Genomic DNA, 23418 nt, shown 5'->3' with positions numbered 1-23418 from the left:
ATGGAGGTAATAAAAACAAAGAGTTATAAGAATTGAGGATCATCAACCTGAATTGGCTCCCGAACAGTCTCCAAGAGGGAAGGAACAGAATATAAAACAGAAGAGTCGGAGCAGACATTTGGGTGACATTGAGGAAAATAGGAAATTAATGAATTCTACCCCACATATGCAATCCCAAGGACACTAAAGTTCATCACCGTAAGTGAAAAGGCCTGAGGAGGATGCAAAAGCAGGGGCACGCAACTTGATCTCGATCATTTTAGGTCAATAAATCAGAATCCAGTAATTGAAAAAAGTTTGGCAATTTATTTAATCCCTGAATTAATGTCTCGAGATATGGTCAAAGCTAAAAGTATAATTAAAACTGACATTGAGGCAGTTGTTGAATGTGCACACAAACAAACACTACTACGATTACCTTCACTTGAATTGTAAAATTCCTGCAATCTAACCAACAAAGAGCTTCAGCCAAAAGACTGATTGGTTGGAATGACATGCTGTGCAGATGGCATGAAATGCCATCAGGATTCCCATGAACTTTTGCATTAAAACAGTGGGAAAGAAAACAATCTGTGTCCTATGAAAGTCATATCCAGTTCTGATCTGTTTCTAACAACCTCCCACGTACATAGGATGATGGCCCTACACTGGCCGACCATGTAGATTTGGACTACACTTTGAAACAAAAAGTAAAACAAAACATCAGAGTCATAACATAAAAATAGAGACAATGAAAGAACAAAATTATTATTTTTTTTATCACTGGAATTGCACAAAATAATGTAGCGCTATTTAAAAGTGGAAAAACAATGAGAGAAGTGCACATGCCATTTCTTTGGGGAAACAGCAGGACATTGTGTGTACAACTTTTATAAACATATACAAACTTGGCTGTCTACAACTCTGTAAACCCATAAAAGTATTGTAATGAAGTCCACAGAGCATTTAATAATGCAGAGCCTCGCTGGGGTATATAGATTACAGTGGATCAATGTGGACTCACTCAATGACTGACTGGCACATAGCACCAATGCACCATTACAATGGTTTTAGAGTTCCTTAGCTGGCTGGCACATAGCATCATTACAATGGTTTTAGAGTTCCTCAGTGAACATACAATAAGTCACCAAATAAATTCCCATACAAGGCTGGCAGGACCACCTACAGGTACGCACACTCGCTCTAAGCTATCTTGCCTGGGTTTGAATCCTGAACCAGCTGTAAATTTCGTCCCAGTGTTTCACAGGCAGGGTGATTCATCAATGCGTGTGCTGTCCCACGGTTGTACGTTAAACTGGACGTCCCATCTGTCAGCATTAGTGAATGGATGTTAAAATCCCACGGTGTCCTTTGCAAAGAGGTGAGCTATCACAGGAACTCTGAACAAATCACAAATTCCTGCCATAACCCACAGGGGGCACTGCCATGCTCCAAGCAGCAGCCAACAACAGGCTGCAGACAAAATTAATGCATGAATTGTATTATCATATACCATGGAACCCTGTCATTCATGGATTCGTGGTTTATAAAATGTGACCTGCTTCGACATTCACGCTTCGCGTATTCACATTTATTCATTTATTTACATTTCAGAACTGGTCTCCAATATCCACCACTGCTGATATCAATTCAGCCTGGGAATTCTTCCACAGAAACTTGCTCTCTCTTATGCACAGATTCATCTCACCTCGTCTTCAATTATCTTACTCATCCTCCTGCTCTTGGGTACTCTGAATCCTATGGTGAGGCAGTTGCTTGAAAACAATTTGCATTCTCCTCCTGGAAGGCAAATCCGACCGAAGACAACCTCAGATCATTCCACAAAGCCCACGACAAGTGTGTGTTTTTACTCGCAGGAGAGCCAAAAAACAAAATATGTACAATCTCAAGAATGAGCTTTCAAACTTGTCTCCCTCCTCTAAAACCTGGTGGCATCCTGTCAATTCTGTCTCTGGTGTTTTGCTCCCCTTCCAGTCCTCCCCTCACTCTGACCTTGGAAGGATGACAGGCTGAGTCAACCCCCCTGGTATTAATTGAACGACCGAGCAGAATTGAACTCAGGACCCTTGGATCCCAGTCCGCCACCCTAACCATGAAGCCAACACCAGGCATATAGAATATAATGAAAATTATAACATGTAAGACAATCAATATTACACGATCAAAGTAAAACCTTTTGGGCTTTCTCACATGCAAACATGTCCATCATATCTCACATATCAGATTCCATGGGTAACCTGGGAGCCCTGCGCAGCTACCCTGTTTGCTCTGCCTTTAATTCTGCCACGAAAAGAGTAGACACTATGAGGAGACAACACATATTATAAAACACAGGATTAAGCAATTTAACTTGGACATAATCTACATTCAACATATAAAATCAACTTCTGGTTAAATTAGACGTGAAAATGTTACATGGTTAAATTTGTCATCTTTGGCGAATCGTGTCTAAGGTTGGTTGGGTGTGCTAGTCGAGGCTGTAGTGTTTGCAGTATACTGTCGGACCCTGATATTCGCTGGGGATACGTTCATGAAAAATGCCACGAAAGTTGAATCTGTGAATGTCGGGGCATTTTTTCAATGATAAAAAGGGTAGGTTCCCAGCGGTTCATGTTTCATAAGGGAAAATCAAAAATCCCATGAAAACTGCAAATACGCAAAGCACAGAACCGCTAATGTAGAAGTAGGTCAGAAAAAACACGAATACATGAAGCACGGCACTGCAAATGTAGAAGCAAGTCAGAAAAAAAACACGAACAAGCTAGCGAAAAAAAAACGTGAACACAACCACAAAGACACGAAGCACAGGGCCGCGAATGTAGAAGCAGGTCACATTTTATGAACCGCAAGTATGCGGGGTCCGCGAATAGCAGAACCGAGAATGTTGGGGTCTGACAGTATTTCAAACCATTAGTGGTGAGTAAACACACACGCAGGCTCAGGTGCAGATAGCATTACAATAATTGTGAATGCACATTCAAGGTATTAGATCAAACAATGGTCGAATTAGATTTTTTCTTTCTTTTTAAATGACAACTTTGTCGAACTTTGTTTAAACTGTTTGGGATGCAATATTAAAGTTAAAGTCTGGATGTAAATACACACAAACACATGCATTTTGAAGACATGCACGAACACATGCACTACAATACCCCTACCTGTCCCTTCAGTAATTGATGAGGCAAAAAGACACAAAGATCGGATATAAGAAACTGCAGAACGCCTATTGTCCAGAACATGAGGTGGCCTGTTTTCTGAAATCCCCACATCCACTTTCTCAACAATCCTCTTGAAAAAGTCCTTTCATTCAAGCTTCTGGGTCTCACAATCTGCCATGATCATTCCGAGGAAAGCCACATTTACAAGCTGCTCTCCAAAGCCAGTCACCGACTGGGATTCCTCCATCATGCAAAGTCCTTCTTCGGCACTCCTGACCACGTACAAAGCTTTCATCCGCAGCCTGATGGAGTACTGCTCTCCCTTCTGGGCTGATGCTCCTGCATCTCACCTTTCTCAGCTTCATGCTGTGGAAACCAAGGCATTTTGGAACATTGGTATCTCCCGTGATGAGGCTTAGTCTTTGGGTCTCTCACTCTCTCACCACAGGCAGGTCGGTGGTCTTTCTGTCCTCTACCATCTCCTCTCCGTCCCCCCCCCAACCGCCACCCTGAGATATGTCTCCACCACATTTCTCCAGGGCGCTCAAGGTCCACCAGCAACCCCCTTCTGGTAAAACTACGAAAACCAAGAATAACTGCTCACCTTCACTCTTTCATTCTTCTTTTTCCCCACCTTTAAAACAAGCTCTCACACTCTCTTCAATCCCACTCTTCCCTCCAAGTCTTCAAAACAGCTGTTCACCACCATCTCTTATCGTCCCCAATCCAAAACCACAATCTTTTCTACCCCCGCTATTCCACCCCAAACCCACCTACTTCAAATTTCCCTGCTTTCCCTCCTGAAAGTCCCTGCTGTGTAAGGACCTAAAAGTCCCTGTAGTGTCCATCTTGTTTACCCTGTGTACTGTGCCCCATCCCTCTCCCTTCCACACATCTCATGTCTCCTACTCCCCTTGTACGTTCTGTGTTAGCTCTCATACGAGCCTCGACAGGGTATACCAAAAAAAAAAAAAAACCTCCAAGGAAGTGCCTGACTGAAAATTGGTTGCTTGGGTTTATAGAAACACCGCTTTTGAAGATAATTAACGGTCTTATTTAATTATATCCTTCATCAGGCACATCCTCCGCCACCTCGCTCTTTGGGGTCTTAAGGCTTCTCATGGGTAACCTTGCTGGGGACTGAAGCCGCCATGTTTTTTGGCTTGCTCAACCATGCCTTGACTTGGAATAGGCCGCAATGATTTCTTAACGACAAAGCTTTTTTTTTCCTTCACTCTCCTCACTCATATTATCAAATGCCTGTTCATCAAAGCTACGAATCGCTGTGTACATTGTAAGTGCTATAGTTTTCAAATTCGGAGCTTGGAGCGATTTCATGCATTATGACTATACGATGCAATTTTCCAAGATCGACTCTCACAGACGAATTAAAGTATATCATCAAATTATTATTTCGGTTTTGAGGATCGGATATCATCCAGACTAAATAAGTGTCGAAATCTGGAGTGAAATCAGGTAATTTAAAGAAATAACGAGTCTTATAACTAAGCCGACAAACCTATTTACTTTAAGCAAGCAAGGCTATGTTCCCTCCTTCTCCATATATACACACAAGAAAATGTGAAATTTCCAAAGCATTAAACTTATCTTTTTCTACTGTTTGGAGAATTATATGGAGTCAACAAAATTAACCAGCTTCATTTGGCTATACGATTTAATGCATTCACTGCTCGACCTTGCGCCCTGTCCCCCAGAGGGATTGCTTATCCATAGCGTCTGCCAGACCTGTGTCCATATTTTGGAGGTTTTGTGAAGTGCTCTACAGGGAATCAAAGCAAATCTGGTGAAAAACGGACGTTTTAAAATAAATTTATAACGTTTGTGCGGACCGCGAACGATGTACCACAGGACTTGTGCACAGACGAGCAGGAAAGGTGGCGGAATATCTGCAATGTATATTTAATGGGTGATTAAACTTTGCGATGTCTCCCAGGGTTATTCTGTGTTAAACAGCAACTCTTTTGTGGATAAAGTCATTTTTTGAACGAATTCATTTTATTTCTTTAGCTGCTGTGGGCAGGGTGAAGACCGGCTTCAAAGTTAAAGGGATCCTATATGGTATGCAGCCACAGTCTGGCCAGCCATACCTTAGCAACCATTTAATCGGAGTGCTTGCTTGAGTGCTCAAGCCACTTGCCGAGCACCCTATAGTCAATGGCAGTACCATGCGACATCATTCTGAGCGAATTGTTCACTCACTGCAGATGCTTTTGCCACGCCACGTCATCCCGAGCAAGTGGTTTGTGCAACGTCATCCTGAGCGAGTGGTTCGTGCTCCGTCATCCCGAGCGAGTGTGAGTGCGTGTGCGTGTTCATAACGCATAACATATTCTGTCTGCTACACCCACTCTTTGTCATATATATATATATATATATATATATATATATATATATATATATATATATATATATATATATATATATATATATATATTCTATACACACAGGCAAATACCACCCGAAGAGGGGAGGGGGGGAAGGGAGAAGGGAGGGGGAAGAGAGGAGGGAGGAGGAAAGAGAGGAGGGAGGCTGGAAGAGAGAATGGAGGGGGAAGAGAGAGGAGGGAGGGGGAAGAGAGAGCGGAGGGAGGGGGGAAGAAAAAGCGGAGGGTGGGGGAGAGAGAGAGAGTGAGGGGGGGAGAGAGAGAGAGAGAGAGAGAGAGAGAGAGAGAGAGAGAGAGAGAGAGAGAGAGGAGAGAGGGGGAAAGAGAGAGGAGAGAGGGGAGCGAGGCATTGGGGGGGGGGGAGGGAAGGAAGGCAAACATGTAATGGAAGGCAGAGGGACTCATGTAGTGGAGCATCAATTACAATTCATACCATCTCATCAAAATGATTCTACATAGAATAACAGTGAAGATGGAAACAAAATAATGACTGAAATCCATTTTCTACCAGTTATACTATTAATACCACCAGGAGACAACACCGGCCCGACGCATCCGGAGCCAAGCTGTCCAGAGACAAACAGCGCTCAGATATGTCCAGCGACAATCTCCCGTCCCGACATAAACACCGCCTGGACACAAACTCCCGTCTGGACATAAACACCATCCCGACATGTGCAGAGACAAACCCCGCCCTGACGCGTCCGAAGACAAACAACGCCCCGATGCATCCAGAGACAAACACCTCCCCGACACATCCAGAGACAAACACCACCCAGACAGCTTGGCTCCAGATGCGTAGGGGTGGTGTTTATGTCCGGATGGGAGTTTATCTCTCGTCAGCCTGGCTCCAGATGCATCCAGCCGGTATTTATGTCTGTACGGGAGTTTGTCTCTGGATGTGTCTGGGCGATGCTTGGCTCCGGACGTGTCTGGGTGGTGTTTGTCTCTGGACGTGTTGGGGTGGTGTTTATGTCTGGATGGCAGTTTATCTCCAGACGTGTCCGAGCAGTGTTTGTCTCCAGACGGCTTGGCTTCAGATGCATCTGGCAGGTTTTGTTTCCGGACATGTCCGGGCCATATTTATAGTATGACCGGTATAAAATGCATTTCAGACATTATTTTGTTTCCATCTTCACTGTTATTCTTTGCATAATCATTTTTTCGAAACAGTGTGAATCGTAATTAATGCTCCACTGTAGTCTGCTTTCCTTTCCCCTCACCCCTCCCTCTCTCGCTCCCCCCCCCCGTCTTTTTACACCCCACATCCCCCTTTAGTACTCCCATCAGTGAAGCGATGGGTGGTGATATTTGATAGTAAATAATAAATCGGGGATCTGAAACAAAACACTTCTTATGTTCAAACAGGAAATGTTTAAGTTAACTGTTTTGAGGCAAATAAAATCAAAGAAAGGTTACAGCAATCTTCTCTGGCAAAATCCAAAACCATTTGTTTTGAACCTCCATTTGAATATGAACTATTTTTGGACACCAGACACATCATGTACCAAGATGAATTCAAATCACCATCAAGGTTACAGAAATATATATATATATATATATATATATATATATATATATATATATATATATATATATATATATATATATATATTTATCAAAAACTACCGTTATTCACTCTGCAGTCCATTTGATTTTTCTTTTGCACATGTTTCCAGAGAACGTCACAAGAGACGGGTTGTGGGCAGCATACACAATTACTCATCTGGAATGACTATCATATAGCGCCAGGTTGTCATGTATCGTATAACACAGTATACCCACGATGCATCCTAAAACAATGAACATTTCCAACACCATGTTCATTCCTTACTCATAACAAATAAACACCTGACAGTGGAATTATACAACGTTTGCAATTGTACCTTTCCTGGTACATTCCACAATTGCTATAACATTGAGAAAAAAACACTCTGACGACCTCATCTCACACAAACACACACGTACACATACATGCACGCACACACCTGGGAGGGCTCTGTTCCACCTTCTGAAGCCTGCATGTGAAGATAACAACCAACAACACAGACAGACAGACAGACAGACAGACAGACAGACAACACACACACACACACACACACACACACACAATCAGTGAAATAACTCGCTGCTATTCCAACTGTCACAACATCTTCAAGTTAAAACCACAAAATCCATGTGCCTAAGATTATATTGGTGTTGTCTTTGGCACACGACCATTTAGCAAGCAACCAGATCATCCGATTTGCCAAATATGAACATCAAACGACAATGGTGAATGTTTATAAAGCTTCCTAGAAAGACAGTGCACTGCAAGCATGCAGATTGCTTGCTGCAAGCACACCCATGTCATTGTGTTGTAATGAAGTCTATAAATAGGAGGCAATTTGAGATAAAACACACCAATAAAACCAAATCCCTCCCCCAAAAAGAAATAATAAAATCTAAACCCCATCGCAAAAATGATGGGATTTGAAATGAGATTGGAAATAAGATTGTCTGCCTATATAACCATGGGTGGATACAAACGTCTGGACTGGAATCCAGTGATGCGGAATGTGGAGTAGATAGCGGGACGTCTTGTGGTTATCCGGTCATCTTGCACGTTCTGGCCGTGGTTCTATGGGACCCTCTCAAAAACAATGAGCTCAGAGCAGGTGATCCCGAGATGATAATTTTAACAGCAAGAACACAACCAATATGCCACCGCAGACGTCTATTATGAGGGATCTTCCACATTTCATTGGCCTTGAGGGCTCATGCATTCCTTCTGATCTTCAATAGCCATCGTTTCAGATCGAACGTGCATTTTAATTTTCAATCCAATTATTCATCTCTATGCCAATGCACACTCATACACCAAAGGTGGTACGCTTCTCCGTGTATTCTCTTTCAAACCCACACCTTTCCTGGGATAACAAGGTGGGGAAATGCAATGCATCACTTTTTAGCAGCAATTTCATTTCGCGAGGAACGCTGACTCAAAGACTCCAGTGGATTAACTCCAAGCGAGTCGGCACAAGATGACACGGGCTTTGACAGTCTTTTTACAGTTATCTGTAAAGGCTGACAAGTCCAGGACGAGATGTGCAAAGCACTGCGGGTGGCAAACGTTCTGCCAATCTCACAATGAATAACGACTGATCCTTTTTGTTGAAAAGCAAAGATATACCGGATAACAAGCTAAAGAAAATAAAGTTTCAAAAGAATTAATGTTAATACAATTCAAACATACTAAATCGCTCTTCAAAGTGTCAAGAAGAACACGCGATTCACGAGAAGAGCGGTAAAATGAACACGCACACAAAATGCGTGATTTGTAACTTTTCAGAAAAAAACACACGACGACGGATGAGAACGATGGTGCAACATGGCGATGCAGATGCACAACACAATTCCGTCCATTTACTGAACCACATTCAATTAGACTGTTACAAAAAACCATTAACAAAATCTCACGGCGTCTTCGTTTTCCAGCTTTAAATGGCTTTACAGACGATGCAACGACGATGCAACTAGAAACCATCACAAAGAGGAGATTGTGTGCTTCAACATTCGCTTCCAATTTACGTTCAATCCAGATTCATTTTCACATCAAAATGTCATTTTCAATCGGAAATAAAACCGATTACGTAAACCCTCTCGATCTTCGTCCCAATATTACAGCTTCAGATAAATGCAAGTACTTTAATGTGAATTGTATTGTCTGGCCTAACAAGGAGTTCTGGGGAAGACAGGATGGCCTAGAGGTACGCGCACTCTACAAGGAGCCGTCTAGCCTGGGTTTGAATCCCGACCCGGCTGAACTGTCATCCCGGCGTTTCGCGTGCAGGGCGATACATCAATGTGGGCACCGTCTATCGGAGGGATGTTAGGCCGGAGGACCCGTCTTGCAGTACCTGTCGTCGGTGAATGCAAAAGATCCAATACCATCTTTCACAAAGAGATGTCATCTCCGACACCTTGAATAAATTGTGCAGGGGCACTGCGTCAGCACAATATCCACGCTTCAGCAGTGATGCAACCGGCAGGCCAAATAAAAAATTAAATTCAAGTCCAATAAGCACTCACCCACAATGACGAGGACCTCTTTCTCAAATCAAAGGTCTTTGTCCCAGATAGTTTTGCAATATATTCCACCATCAAGCAAACGAATGATAGATGCGATTCGATAAAGATGGTTGTGGATTTAATTATTTTTATAAATCATGGAAGGTGGACCATCAACAATCTGGTAGCATGCCCGACACTACGTGGTTTGCTTGTAGGGTAGAACGTGTGCTGAGAGTGCCGGAAATCTCAACGAGGTATTGTAGTTTCAAGCGCATCCTCTTTGATAGCAGAACCTAAGCTAGCCGTCCTGCATGCTTGGACTTGGTGGATGAAATGAAAGATTTTGTGGTGTCCTATGAAGAGAATTTCATTTGAAGAGTGCAACTATCCCATCGATCAATTTCCCCACTGTGAATCGTGGAGGGAATCAACTTTGTAGCCTCATTAATTTTGTTCCTTAGGCATTCCCGGTATTAACCACCTGGTTTTCACCTGGAAGCACCATTGCTATGACAGCTCCTTAAAGATTGGATTGAATAATCACTCAAAATATAATGCAGTAATTGCTTTTGAAGGTCTTATTGAGAATATGTGAGCAATGCACACAAGCAATAAAGTAAAGGGACAAACCTTTCCAGTTGTGAGAATTGCTCACGAGTACATTTGACTTCCATCCAAGAATGTTGTTGCAGATTTACAAATACCCCAGGGAGACATTCAACAAATAAACGAACCCTGAAATTTAGATATTTCCATAGCAATTTTGTTTAGTTAGATTACCCATCCCCTATCAGGGAAAGGGAAATACGTTGTGATTGTAGATCGAACCTTTCCCGTTGTTCTCTTCCTAAACCAACCATTCCAAACTCCAACCTCATTCCTTTCCTAATTCACCATCCAGTACTCGAACCTCCCTTTCCAACAGCCACATCTCTGTATCCAGACATCTTTTAAACACACATTCCCAAATAATGACTTCACCAGTGCTGCAATAACAGCCATTCCGGCATCCCAATCCTCGTGGCATCGAGGAGACGAATAGGCCCGGCATTGATGAGGCAAATATGTATGACAAATCTGTGCGGCTGCATTGAAGCGGTGCACCTCCGAGAGTTAGGTCAGCTGGATGCAGAGAGAGGATGTGACGTTCAACGGTTTGTTCTGTTTATGGATGGTTCAAGCGTTTGTGCAGACTGTGTCATGGGGTCGTTTGCCGGGTGGGCGCTGGGAGCGTCGGGAAAATGTCGAGTGACCTGGTCAGGTTGACTGAGCGTTGAGAAGCACCAAGTGAGTGCTGCAAGGTGCCAAAAGGAATGTTGAGGAATGGCAAGCGGCATGAGAGGGCACCAAGCAAGCGCTCCAAGCAAAACATAAAGGCGCCAACGGAGTATTGAAGAACGCCAAGCGAGCTGAGAGGCACCGGGGGGGCGTTGGCGAATGCCGGGTGGTACGAGAGGGCACCAAGCAAGTGCTCCAAGTGGAACGCCAAGCCACTCACTGTACCTTACACTCTGTTTGGTTCCACGTGAACAAACAGTCCAGTTCACGTATGGGTGAGGTTAGGGTCGACCCTATACACCCCCCCACACACGCACGCACGCACGCACGCACGCACGCACGCACGCACGCACGCACGCACGCACGCACGCACACACACACACACACACCTTCCCCCACCTTTCTCTTCCAATTTCCTGGAATGTATGAGGCGCCTATGTCTTGTTCGGTGATGAGGTAAGGCTGGTTGTACAAGGGGTTTCTTGAGTGCTTGGGGTGAGCTTTTCTTGTGTTTCTGATGTATGTCCATGCCTTGTGAATATTTGCTTGGAAATAAATATGCCTGTAAATATGTGCATTTTACCCAAGAGAATATAAACTTTCCAAACCTGCTTGATTGTCTCTTTCTCCAATGGTTAGACATATCGTATAATAAAATCCAGGAAGTTGTACACCATCAATTCGCTCCATCAGGTAGCCAACTTCCACCCACGGTTTCACTCGGCCTTGCATAATAAGTAGACAAGGTGTGGAGTCGAAAGCGCAGTTCCTCAGTTGGGATCACCAAATCACCAGTAAGGTAACGTGAGATAATTGGGTGCGAGGACCCTGCTAGGTTTGCTGGCCTCTAACCAGCGACCGTGGTTGCTAAGCAACCTGTCGGGTCGTGAAATTATCTGTGATCCATCGGCTCCAGGTTCAAAGGTCAGGGAGTGCAGGCCCCCCTAACAAACGGACGCCAACGTTGTCAGGCGGAATGAAAACCCGTCATTCTTGTTACAAAAACAGCTAAAATTGATGAAAAAGCAGCCGAGATTGAAACCAACACAGCAATTACGGTCGCATTAGCAAATATAACCGAAACCAACATGTTTATTCTACACACAAGAACGGTCGTAACGGACACAAGAACGGTCAATCCCGAAATAGAACGGTGGGGAATGGAAGCAACATCGGTTATTTCCGTCGCGAAACGGCGGAGACCGAAGCAAAAGCGATTCATTCCGGTTACCATAACGTGGAAAACATGGCGGCTTGAAAAGTTCTTGAAGTTATGGTAAGTTAACTTTAACGTCGTCTGCCTTGAATATATCATGTCTGTTAATGAAAACCCGTTTGTGGTACGGGATATTATACAAGCAGCGATAAATGCACCCTCTTGACTTAATGTGTGGCTGACATTTCGTGAAATTCGTGCCCCCGTGCTGCAGCGATCAGTGACGATTGATCGTTTATATTTGCAAGAGGTAAAATTTGATAGTAATAATAGATTGCAAATTCCAATAAAATAACAAAGTTAATATGAAGTAAAAACTGTAAAAAGATCCCATACACGATCCCCTATGTTGAACTGGGCATACACAACTAGCGATCCTACACTCGGGGGCTCGAAATAGAGGCAAACCAAACATTATCATCACAACAAAATTCGGTTTAATAAATTGTTAAAACTACATCAGGTACTACCCACTATATATTATCTATATTAAATTTATGTTCGAGGCACAAGCACAAAAAATGTACATACCGTAACAGGTCGTTCTACTGCATCCGCCATCTTGTTCGCACTACAGTAACCGGAATGAATCGCTTTTGTTTCGCTCTCAGACGTTTCGCGACGGAAATAACCAATCTTGCTTCCGTTCCCCACCAATCTATTTCGGGATTGTCCGTTTTTGTGTCCGTCACGACCGTTCTTGTGTGGAGAATAAGCATGTTGGTTTCAATTATATCTGCTATTGCGAACGTAATTACTGTGTTGGTTTCAATTTCGGCCGCTTTTTCATCAATTTTCGCTGTTTTTGTAACAAGAATGACGGGTTTTCATTCCATCTGACAACGTTGGCGTCCGTTTGTTAGGGGGGCCTGGAGTGGGTCCGAGCAGACCTCCTCATTAATCCTCCCTCCACCCCCACGTGTAACTGTAACAATATAATCACAAGGTACGGAATAAAATCAGGGAAGTGTCATCTTTAAGTTTCAGAGCATCATGTCCAAAAGGAATGTATTAATGGAATTCAAAACAAGGAATGTTAATCAGCCTGAATGGACATCACCTCCATCAGGTTGATTTCAACTCAAATCAACTGCTTTGGGAAACACCATCATCAACGAAGTGGAGGACTACAAGGAAATACAACTTTGACAATTGAAAATCATGTCAAAAGAGAGGAAACCCCTGCGAGAAAGTATTACATGCAGACGTTCAAAACTCCACAATGTGACAAAATAACTTGAAGAGTAATTGATATATCAGCCAGGCTCCTGAACATGCATATTATGGAGTACCACAAAGGCCTGAGCAGCCTCTCATAGGTTTTTAAACATTGCAGTGAATGAATGGCATCGCAGTGTGTTCCATGACAGAGCAACTAACATGTATCCTGAGGTTTCAAAATGTGAAAACTTGGCCAGGTATACATTTTTCAAGTCTGATGGAAGGGACAGTGGGATAGGAAGTTAGGAATGACAATTACGAGCTTGACAACAATAAGAAATCTTAAAATATGAAGGCAAGCACGATACAATTTCCCAGGCAAAATGCTACAGTTAGAACTATAGGATAAGAGAGTTGCACTCATATACAGTACTATAGTTGATAACAGGTTCTACGACAATTGTCTGCAAAGAATTACAACAGGAAAGGAATGCTATTTTTGCCTGGGAAGGAATAGTGGAGAGCCCAATCTCCCACCGATCAAGAACTGGGAGCAGGTGTTAGAGTATGTGTCTAGGCTGTGATTATGGTGCAAGGAAACCTTTCATCATATTAAATGGCTACACACCAAGGCTTTTCTGATAAAACTGCCCATGACTTTTTTTGGTAATGCAGTTCAGAAAAAGTGATAAATAAGTCGGTGGCCAACATAAAAAGCCATTGACTAAGCACTGCAAAGGTATTTTCTACATACTAATAGTTTCATCAACTGCAAGTTGACAAGGAAGGGGTAAACGCCGTGGCAAGCGACAGTGATGTTAAGGGCATTCACCCTTCATTTTAGGCGATCACCCTTCGTTGGAACAACAATTTTAACACCCCAAGAGTAAGCTTTGCTTTGCTTCCCATGGCGTTAGTACATCTTTGCCAACTTTCAGATGATAAAACAGCCAACTAGCACTGTAAGTTTCATAATTGTTTTGGAGGTCAAAAGGTCAAAGGTCAACTCAAGGTCAAACTTCTAAAATCATCAATTTTCAGCTGAAAAATAGTCAACTTACATCTTATTAACTTGAAAATTGAACAGGATTTGCACAGTCCATCACTGAATTGGGAAAGCAACTATTTTGAGGTCAAAGGTCAACTCAAGGTCAAACTTCTTATATCATCAATTTCAATCTGAAAAATAATCAATTTTCATCCGATTGGCCTGAGCTTTGATTAAGATCGTCATTTTTAATCTTAATGAAATGAACGATTTGATGTATCCATGGCAACCTTTGGAGAGGGATGGATTTTGCAAGTATCGCGCTCTGCACGACGTCTTTTTCTTGTTTGTTCGTTGTTTGATCGGTTCTTTTTCTGTTTCCTCCTCACTTCCCGCCTTCCCTTTCTTGATACGTTTCATTCAGCTTGTTCACCCCCCATGTGTCCTTCTCCTCCCTTTGATCTCATTCTGACTTGTACTCTGCTGTTGGTGTTTCCCCATTTCCATTTGGTTCCATTCCATTCTGGTCTAGCTTTTCCATGAGCCTTGATCATGTATACAACACAATACATATGTTGATGTAAATGCCTACGTTGCAAGTTCTTGCAATGAATCCCTTGCCGTCAGTGTGTTTTGTGAACATATCTTGTGAGGATGGTATAATGCATGGAGGGGGTAGGTCAGTCAGTGTGTGAAAAGTAATGTTCCTGTTGGTGTAGCAGAAAAAGAAAAAGAAATGTTTTTTTTTTGGTGGGGAGAAATGTGAGAAGTAACATTTAATGGCAAAAGCATTTTGGTATTGGAGGCAAATCTTCTAGGCCTTTCAGTATAATTTGTAACATTTCATCTTTAACTGCAAAATCTACTCCACAACAGAATACAACCAATCACTTTGATGGTTAAAAAGAACTCTGACATATTACTTCCATAACAAAGAAAAAGCCAGTTTTACCATCCCGTGCATCCCATGATCCTGTGCAAGCAGCCCTCCGGAGATTGTGATGGCTGGAAGCTCAAGGCTCTGAGGCGGGAAGTGTGGAGCAAAGTCGGCGCCCTGGGTGCCCGTCATGCCATCGTCGAGGCCAACAAAGCCTTGCACTGCTTCAACCATCCCCAGTGCAGCAGGGTCTCCCTCAGGTAGTGAACCGATGGGAGGAATCTCCAGCACCTCGTCACCGAGGCTTGGCGTGTGGAACGTCTGCAGGAGAAAGAGATCTATCAGTGGCAGTACTGCGTTTAACTCACACCGCTGTCACACCTGTTAACATCTCACGGCGTCAGTGTTTTGGATTTCCTCTTCACTTTAGCTCTATACATTATCACACTGCATGTGATGAAACATAATTTATGTGAATCATTACTTCACAAGCAATTCCCATTAAGGATAATTTGTCAAAACATTAAGGGTAGGACTCCACAATTTGTGTAAAAGTGGAAACTGCAGGAATGCCAGTGCAAAATGCTATTTCAATGTGGAGATTAAAACACCAAGGTGAACATGAAAATTTGTTCCCTTTGCTCGAGCAAGATAGGAGGCTTAGGAACATAGCAGTCTTGTTGGTCAGCTGCGAGTCGGCATAAAAAGCAAACAGCATCAGCTGGGCAGACAAGTTTCACAATAAATCAGCAGATCCCGATATAGAACCAAAACGTGATGAATTTTAAATATGTATGCCATGTTCAACTGGAGTGATAGTACGGTGAACAATGATGCAGGGACAAGTATGACAGACCACAATGGTAAAGCTATATTCATACAATTAAGGTTTCTGGATTGGCCTGCCTGACATTCCCATCTGAGCACTTAGCTCATTAAACTGGGATTTTCTTGTTCAAATCCCATTTTGCAGTGATCATTTGTCTTCATCGAATATGCAATTCATGGAAAGTATGAAGACGTTCCATAATGTGCTTGTCTTGCAAACCATACATGCACCTCAGAAAAGCTCAAACATGAGCCATGTATGAGGTTTTGCCAAGACGCAAAAAAACCACAAATAAATGGCAAATAGTAAAATACAACGACACATAATAATAATAATAATAATAATAATAATAATAATGATCTATCTATAATTCCAGCACTGTGTGTGTGTGTGTGTGTGTGTGTGTGTGTGCGCGTGCGTGCGTGCGTGCGTGCGTGCGTGTGTGTGAGTGAGAGTGAGAGTGAGCTGTTTCACGACAACCACTAGTTCGATCTTATTGAAACTTGCCAGGTATATTACTGGGGACCTGAGGATGTGCCTTTTCAAGGTTTGATATTAATCGGACAAGTGCTTCCCAAGTTATGGCCATTTATTTACCAACCAATGACAGGACACGTTGCTGCGTCGGCGTGGCCGATACACCATTTCGTTACCAATCACAGGACACGTTGCTGCGTAGGCGAGGCCGTTGGGGAAGAGATCCTCAGCCGCGTTCCCCATTAAGGGTTACAACGTACGGACTTCCGGATAGTGATGACACTGTATTCGAATAATTTCTCAATTTCATATGCGCATTTATAGATAAACACAATGACCCAATCCAGTCATCGTTTACGAGAGCGAAGGAACGGCCTGTGTGGTTGTTTGAAAGTTTTTTTTTGTTTTGTTTTTTTGTACGTATAGGCATGCACAAGTAATAATAATTATGATAACAACAACAAGAACGGTACTCGGTAGAGCGCATACCTCGCCACGGTGAACAGTTATGTTTTGTAATGCACCGGTAGACCAGATCTCCATTCAGACCTAAATCAAAATCGAATTGCCTTGTTCTTCTCACCTACCCAACTCATCGATCTATTATAATTCCAGCAGTGTGTGTGTGTGTGTGTGTGTGTGTGTGTGTGTGTGTGTGTGTGTGTGTGTGTGTGTGTGTGTGTGTGTGTGTGTGTGTGTGTCCGCTGTTTCTCGACAACCACTGGTCCGATCTAATTGAAACTTGCCAGGTATATTGCTGGGGACCTGAGTATGTGCCTTTTCAAGGTTTGATATTAATCGGACAAGTGCTTCCCAAGTTATGGCCATTTATTTACCAACCAATGACAAGACACGTTGCTGCGTAGGCGTGGCCGATGGGGAAGAGAACCTAAGCTGCGTTCCCCATTACGGGTTACAACGTACGGACATGTGGATTGTGATGACTGTGTATTCTAATAATTTCTCGATTTCTTGTGCACATTCATAGATAAACACAATGCCCCAATCCAGTCGTCGTTTACGAGAGCGAAGGAACAGTCTGTGTGGTTGTTTGAAAGTTTTTTTTGTTTGTTTGTTTTGTTTTGTTTTGCACGTACGGTTTTTTTGTTTGTTTGTTTGTTTTCTCTTCTCTTCTCTTTGTGTTTTTCCTTGCAATGACATTGCAAAAAGGCAAAATATGTTGTCGCTAGTTGAATAATTGGCCATTAAAACTAAATTGCGAATAATCGTAACTGCGATATGCGAACTTCCGGGCCACGCACGTACGGGCATGCGAGAGCGAAGGAACGGCCTGTGTGGTTGTTGTTTCTGGCTCGCGGTTTGAAAGTTTGTTTTTTTTGCACGTACGGCCATGCACGTACGGGCACGTACTAGTCCACCTAATTTTGTCATAATCCGTCCACAAAGTTTTGAAATACCGTGCTACATATTGTTTTTGGCCCCATCTCTCAATGTTGAAGAATCACTGAAAAATCAAAAAAATTATCGGATCCCCATCTTCAACAACATCGAATCAATTGGCCCTTGTAACACACCCAAATTAACCGCCAAGTTTCGTCCGAATCCGTCCACAACTTGAGATATCCTGATTTATAAAAACTAGGGCGGGCACGTAGGGGCGGGCCCGTAGGTGCGTGCCAGTATGTGCAGCTTCGTGCCTGCAGTATCAGGTCCCCAGCATCAATTGTGACGTCATATCAAACGAAGAAGAAGAAGAAGAATTGTGATGCCCCCTCTCTCCCCCCTCCTCTCTCCACCCTCCTCTCTCCCCCTCCTCTCTGTACCCCTCCTCTGTCCCTCCCCTCTCTTGCCCCCTCTCTCCCCTTCTCTTGTCCCCCCTCTCACCCCCTCTCTTGCCCTTCTCTCTCCCCCCTCCTCTGTCCCCCCTCCTCTCTCCATCCCCTCTCTTGCCCCCCTCTCAGCCCCTCTCTCGCCCTCCTCTCTCCCTTCTCTTGCCCCCCTCTCACCCTCCTCTCTCGCCCTTCTCTCTCCCCCTCCTCTCTCCCCTCTCTTGCCCCCCTCTCTCACTTCTCTTGCCCCCCCTCACCTCTCTCTCCCCCCTCCTCTCTCCCTCCCCTCCTCTCTCCCTCCCTCCTCTCTCCCTTCTCTCTCCCCCCTCCTCTCGCCCTTCTCTCTCCCCCTCTCCTCTCTCCCTCCCCTCTCTTGCCACCCCCTCTCTCCCTCCCCTCTCCCCCCTCCTCTCTCACCCATCCCTCTGTAAATGTATTCACAAATGTCTACCAAGCACAACGATTAATTCCAACCTTGGGAAAAAAAACAACTTTCAAACCCTTGGGAAACAGCTGTTTCCCTCAGGAAAATTCAAACCTTGGGATTAATTAATAATTTGAATTATAATCAAACCATGGGAGTAAATAATTAAATAAATTAATAATTAAATAATAATCAAACCTTGACATTAATTAATTAATTCAAACCTTGGGAAAGAACAACTTTCAAACTTTGGGAGACACTTGGGAAACAGCTGAAATGGATGAGGAAGAACGATATCAAACTTTGAAAAGGCACATACCCAGGTCCCCAGTGTCGATTGTGATGTCACACCAAACGAAGAATAATTGTGACGTCAATCCTTCAAAAAAATTTAATAATTAAATAAACTAATTGTGACGTCATTCGGGACATCATAGCACCGTGTCCTGTCATTGGTTCACAGATACATGGCCGTAACTTGGGAAGCGCTCGTCCGATTGATATCAAACCTTGAAAAGGCACATCCGCGGGGCCCCGACAATATTCCTGGCAAGTTTCAATCCGATCGGACCGGTGGTCGTCTGGTTATTAATAATTTTGGAAAAAATGGCATGACAAGGTCAGAAGGTGGAACGATACCTTCAGCTGCCATATATACACCTTTTCAACAATGAAAAAGCAATAAAATGGCTGTAACTTGGGAACCGCTAGTCCGATCGATATCAAACCTTGAAAAGGCACATCCGCGGGTCCCCGGCAATATTCCTGGAAAGTTTCAATGAGATCGGACTGGCGGTCGTCGAGAAACGGCGGTCGCAGACAGACAAACAGACAGACTCACACACAGAGATTGCTTGAATTATATATATATATATATATATATATATATATATATATATATATATATATATATATATATATATATATATATATATATATATATTGTTGTGGTTGACGAAATTCGCAAACCACCATTCAGGTCCCTTAGGTGAGATATCTCTGTAAGTATATGTGTAGTTAGTCCAAACCCGTTGTTTAGAGGGAATAAATGTCATTCATTCGGGCTGCGACCCTTCTCGATAGCCGTTTTTTTTTTACTATCTTTATTTTGGACCAGCCACCATTACTACCACCACAACCACCACCAACCACGTCTCAACAGCCATCACACAACAACCACCAACCGCAACGCCGCTTCACAACAACAGCCACGACCCTTGCCGTCACATCTCGCTCTCGCAACCATCGCATCACCGCCATTCCCGCGCCGCTTGTGGGCACCGATACTGGACTCGTACAGGGCGCGCACCGAGCAGCGGGTGCAAAAACACCAGCCTTTCCGAGAAATCGGATCGAGAATCATTCACGCCCACTTCTGTTCCGTCCTATCAGCGAGCGTGGGGCGATTTGGCCCCGCCTCCAGGTGCGTCGGAGTATAATCGCTATATGCAGATTCGCGGATCAAAAATCATTCACGCCCACTTTTCCTCTGTCCAATGGGGAGCCAGCAGAGGTGAAGGGTCGAAGGTGAAGGAGCGAAGCCCCGGGGGCTATAAAGGGCCGCGTTCGCTCGCCGAAAAGGCAGTAGTTGAGTTGGGAAGAGTTGGCAGTTGAGTCAGTCAAGGAGAGTTGAGAAGAGAAGAGTCAGAGAAAGCAGTTGGACGGAGCTGAGAAGAGTGGAGAGTTGGAGAGGTGGCGGCGGCGAAGGCAGTCGAGAGGGCGCTCGTGTCAGAGTCGGGGAGCTGCGGAGAGGGGAGGCCAGTAACGCGACCGAGGTCGCGGTGGAGACGCTCGTCGCGGGACCCGAGCCAGCGAGATATCCTCATTCCCCCGAGCATCAACAACCCCCTCCTGTTTCCCCCCCCGCGCTGAGATAGTGTGAGAAGGGGGCCCCGTTCCCACCCCATTTCCAGGCAGTGCCAGCGAGGCCCGCGGAGTCGGGGCGCCACCGCCATTTTGCGGCTCATCACCAGACGGGTAGGCTCGACGCGGTCTCGGCCCCAGGCCCGTCTGCCCCCCTCATCGTTGAGGATGGTCCCTTTTTCTTTTGCTTTGAGTATATGTGTTGTCGGCGCCGTCTGTGAAGTAAAACTATATAAGTGTTGCCGTGTGCTCGGTAGTCGGTAGTAGATCTGCATTGTGTTTCTCTTTTACATTTGCTTTTTGTGCAGAATTGTCGTGTCACTTTTACATTTGCTTTTGGTGTATAATTGTATATGTGTGCTTTCCGTTTGCCGCGGAATAAATGTGCTTTATGTTGAACTGTTTTCCCCGTTTCGCTTCGTCTTTTCTCCAATTGAATCTCCATCTTACTTCACGTAAAGGGTTGGTCGTGGGCTAAAGACGCCCAATAATTAATCGAACCGTCGGGGTTGACGATAACACCGCTCGGTTATCCCGATAGTACGGAACGGGTCGCTTAAAGTGGCCCGTGTCCGAAGTCGACCTGCGGCGAGGTGCGATCGCCCGGTCTACCCTCCGTGTGGGTACTTAGGTAGGTCGAATTTGGCGAGCAACCCTATCCCACGCGGGGGGCCGATTGGCACGATCGTGGTGAGGCCGAAAGGCCCACCCGTGACTAGTTCCCGGCGTTAGTCCGAGAGGGTCACGACGGGATTGTCCGTCCGGTGGGCGACGTGCCGCGATTCGAGTTACGTGGCCGTTCGCACGCCGGCGGGCGCGAATCCGCAACAATATATATATATATATATATATATATATATATATATATATATATATATATATATATATATATATATATATATATATATATATGTGCGCCTGGTATTGGCGCAGTGGTTAGGGGAGCGGCTTGGGATCCAAAAGATCCTGAGTTCAAGCCCCGTTGAGCCACTGAATCAATACACCAGGGGGTTGACAGCCTGTCATCCTTCCGAGGTCGGCAAAATGAGTACCAGTGTACTGGGCCGGTGTATACCCCGGTTAAAATAGGTGTACCATATCCCTGTGTCGTAAGAGGTGACCAGGGTTGCGTCAGGAAGGGCATCCGGCGTAAAACATGTGCCAAATCATGATGCGGATCATACGGATGATCCGCTGTGGCGACCCCTAACGGGAGCAGCCGAAAGACGAACAACATATACATACAGTATATACATATATATATATATATATATATACATATATATACATATATATATATACATATACATATACATATACATATACATATATATATACATATATATACATATATATATATACATATACATATACATATACATATACATATACGTACATATATACATACATATTGTTGCGAATTCGCGCTCACCGGCGTGCGATCGGCCACGTAACTCGAATCGTGGCACGTCGCCCACCGGACGGACAATTCAGTCGTGACCCTCTCGGAACAACGCCGGGAGCTAATCACGGGTCGGTCTTTCGACCTCACCACAATCGTGCCAATCGGCCACCCGCGTAGGATAGGGTTGTTCGCCAAACTCGACCTACCTAAGTACCTACGCGGATGGTTAATCGGGCGATCGTACCTCGCCGCAGGTCGACTTCGGACACGAACCGCTTAAGCGGTTCGTTCCGTACTGCAGAGATAACCGAGTGGAGTTATCATCAACCTCGACGGTTCAGATTAGTTACCGGGAACTTACACCCACTACCAATCTCTTACGCGATGCAGGATGGAGAGTCAATTAAAAAGAAAGGAGACGAAGCAGAGCGGGAACAGTTCAACAAGCAAGCATTTTATTCACACACACAGACAAGCATGTATATACAGCCATACAGAAATGCACAAAAAGCAAATGCAAGAAAACCAGTTAAAACCGATTATACGCGTACACACGGCAATACTTACACAGTTCTACTTGAAAGACGGCGCCACCATAAGCATTTACGCAAAAAGCAAAGGAAGAAAGCCACCCTCACAGGCAAGGAGGCAGACAGGCCCGTAGACCAAATGTACGTGGATCCTGGAGGATCGGCCAGGTCCACGAGACCGGGGAGGTCTTACCCGTGTCCTCGTGAGGCGATGGCGGGCAAGCTGCAATGTTCGCGCCGCTGCGCCCCGACTCTATGCCCTGGCATGGTCGGCGAGTCCTCTCCGGCGTGCTCTGCGCGAGCGGTCCCGTTGGCACCACGTTTTGGGTGGGGGGGACGGGGGCCCCCCTCGGCATTATCTCAGCGCGAATGGGGGGGGAATCGTTGATGCTCAGGGAGAGGGGTATGGCTGGCCGGCCTGGATCTCGCGACGAGTCGAGCGACCCCCACACCGCGACCTCGTCGCCGTCCGCCGTCTTCCCTGCAACTCCTCCGCAACTTCTCTCCAAGCTCGACTCACCCTCTCTCAGTTCCACTCAGCTTTGCCCCGCTCTTCTCCCAACTCACGCTTGCGAGTCGCCTTGCGCTCGTCTCTTTATAGGTGTCAGGAGGAGCCGATATGCAAATATGCGGATCAAAACGCGATTGGAGGCGGGGCCACGCCACCCTCTGTTCAGCCATTGGTCGGGCAAAAGGGGGCGTGAACCTGCCTTGATCCACATATTTGCATAAACAGACTTCACATACACGCGCTTGGAGGCGGGGCCAAGCCGCCTCGCGTTCGCCCATTGGTCGGAAGGGGAGTGGGCGTGAGCATTTTGGATCCGAATTTTCCCCTCGGAAAGGCCGCCATTCATGCTCGCGGCTCGGTGCGTTTGGCACCAATCGCCGAACGGGCCCAAGACAGCCCGACGTTCAGTGTTCACAGGTGGTGCGGTTGCTGGTTGTGAAGGAGAGAGGTGAAG

The 23418-nt window shown here is 44.9% G+C and overlaps 1 protein-coding gene across 5 annotated transcripts in view; it reads right to left on the bottom strand.

Moving 5' to 3' along the window:
* Positions 1-23418, bottom strand: part of LOC147021448 (TOX high mobility group box family member 4-like) — a 195548-nt gene that overhangs the window by 26618 nt on the left and 145512 nt on the right. For all 5 annotated transcript variants that reach the window (XM_085891398.1, XM_085891400.1, XM_085891399.1 and 2 more), the window contains one exon: positions 15211-15456. In XM_085891398.1, coding sequence (XP_085747524.1) covers positions 15211-15456 — 246 coding nt within the window. The remainder of the gene's footprint in view (positions 1-15210; positions 15457-23418) is intronic.

The sequence above is a fragment of the Eptatretus burgeri genome, chromosome 8 (genome assembly GCF_056783735.1).
Source record: "Eptatretus burgeri isolate ZD-2024b chromosome 8, Ebu_testis_v1, whole genome shotgun sequence".
Classification (NCBI taxonomy): domain Eukaryota; kingdom Metazoa; phylum Chordata; class Myxini; order Myxiniformes; family Myxinidae; genus Eptatretus; species Eptatretus burgeri.
The sequence above is the reverse complement of the archived record's forward strand: the minus strand, read 5'-3'. Positions and strand labels throughout refer to the sequence as shown.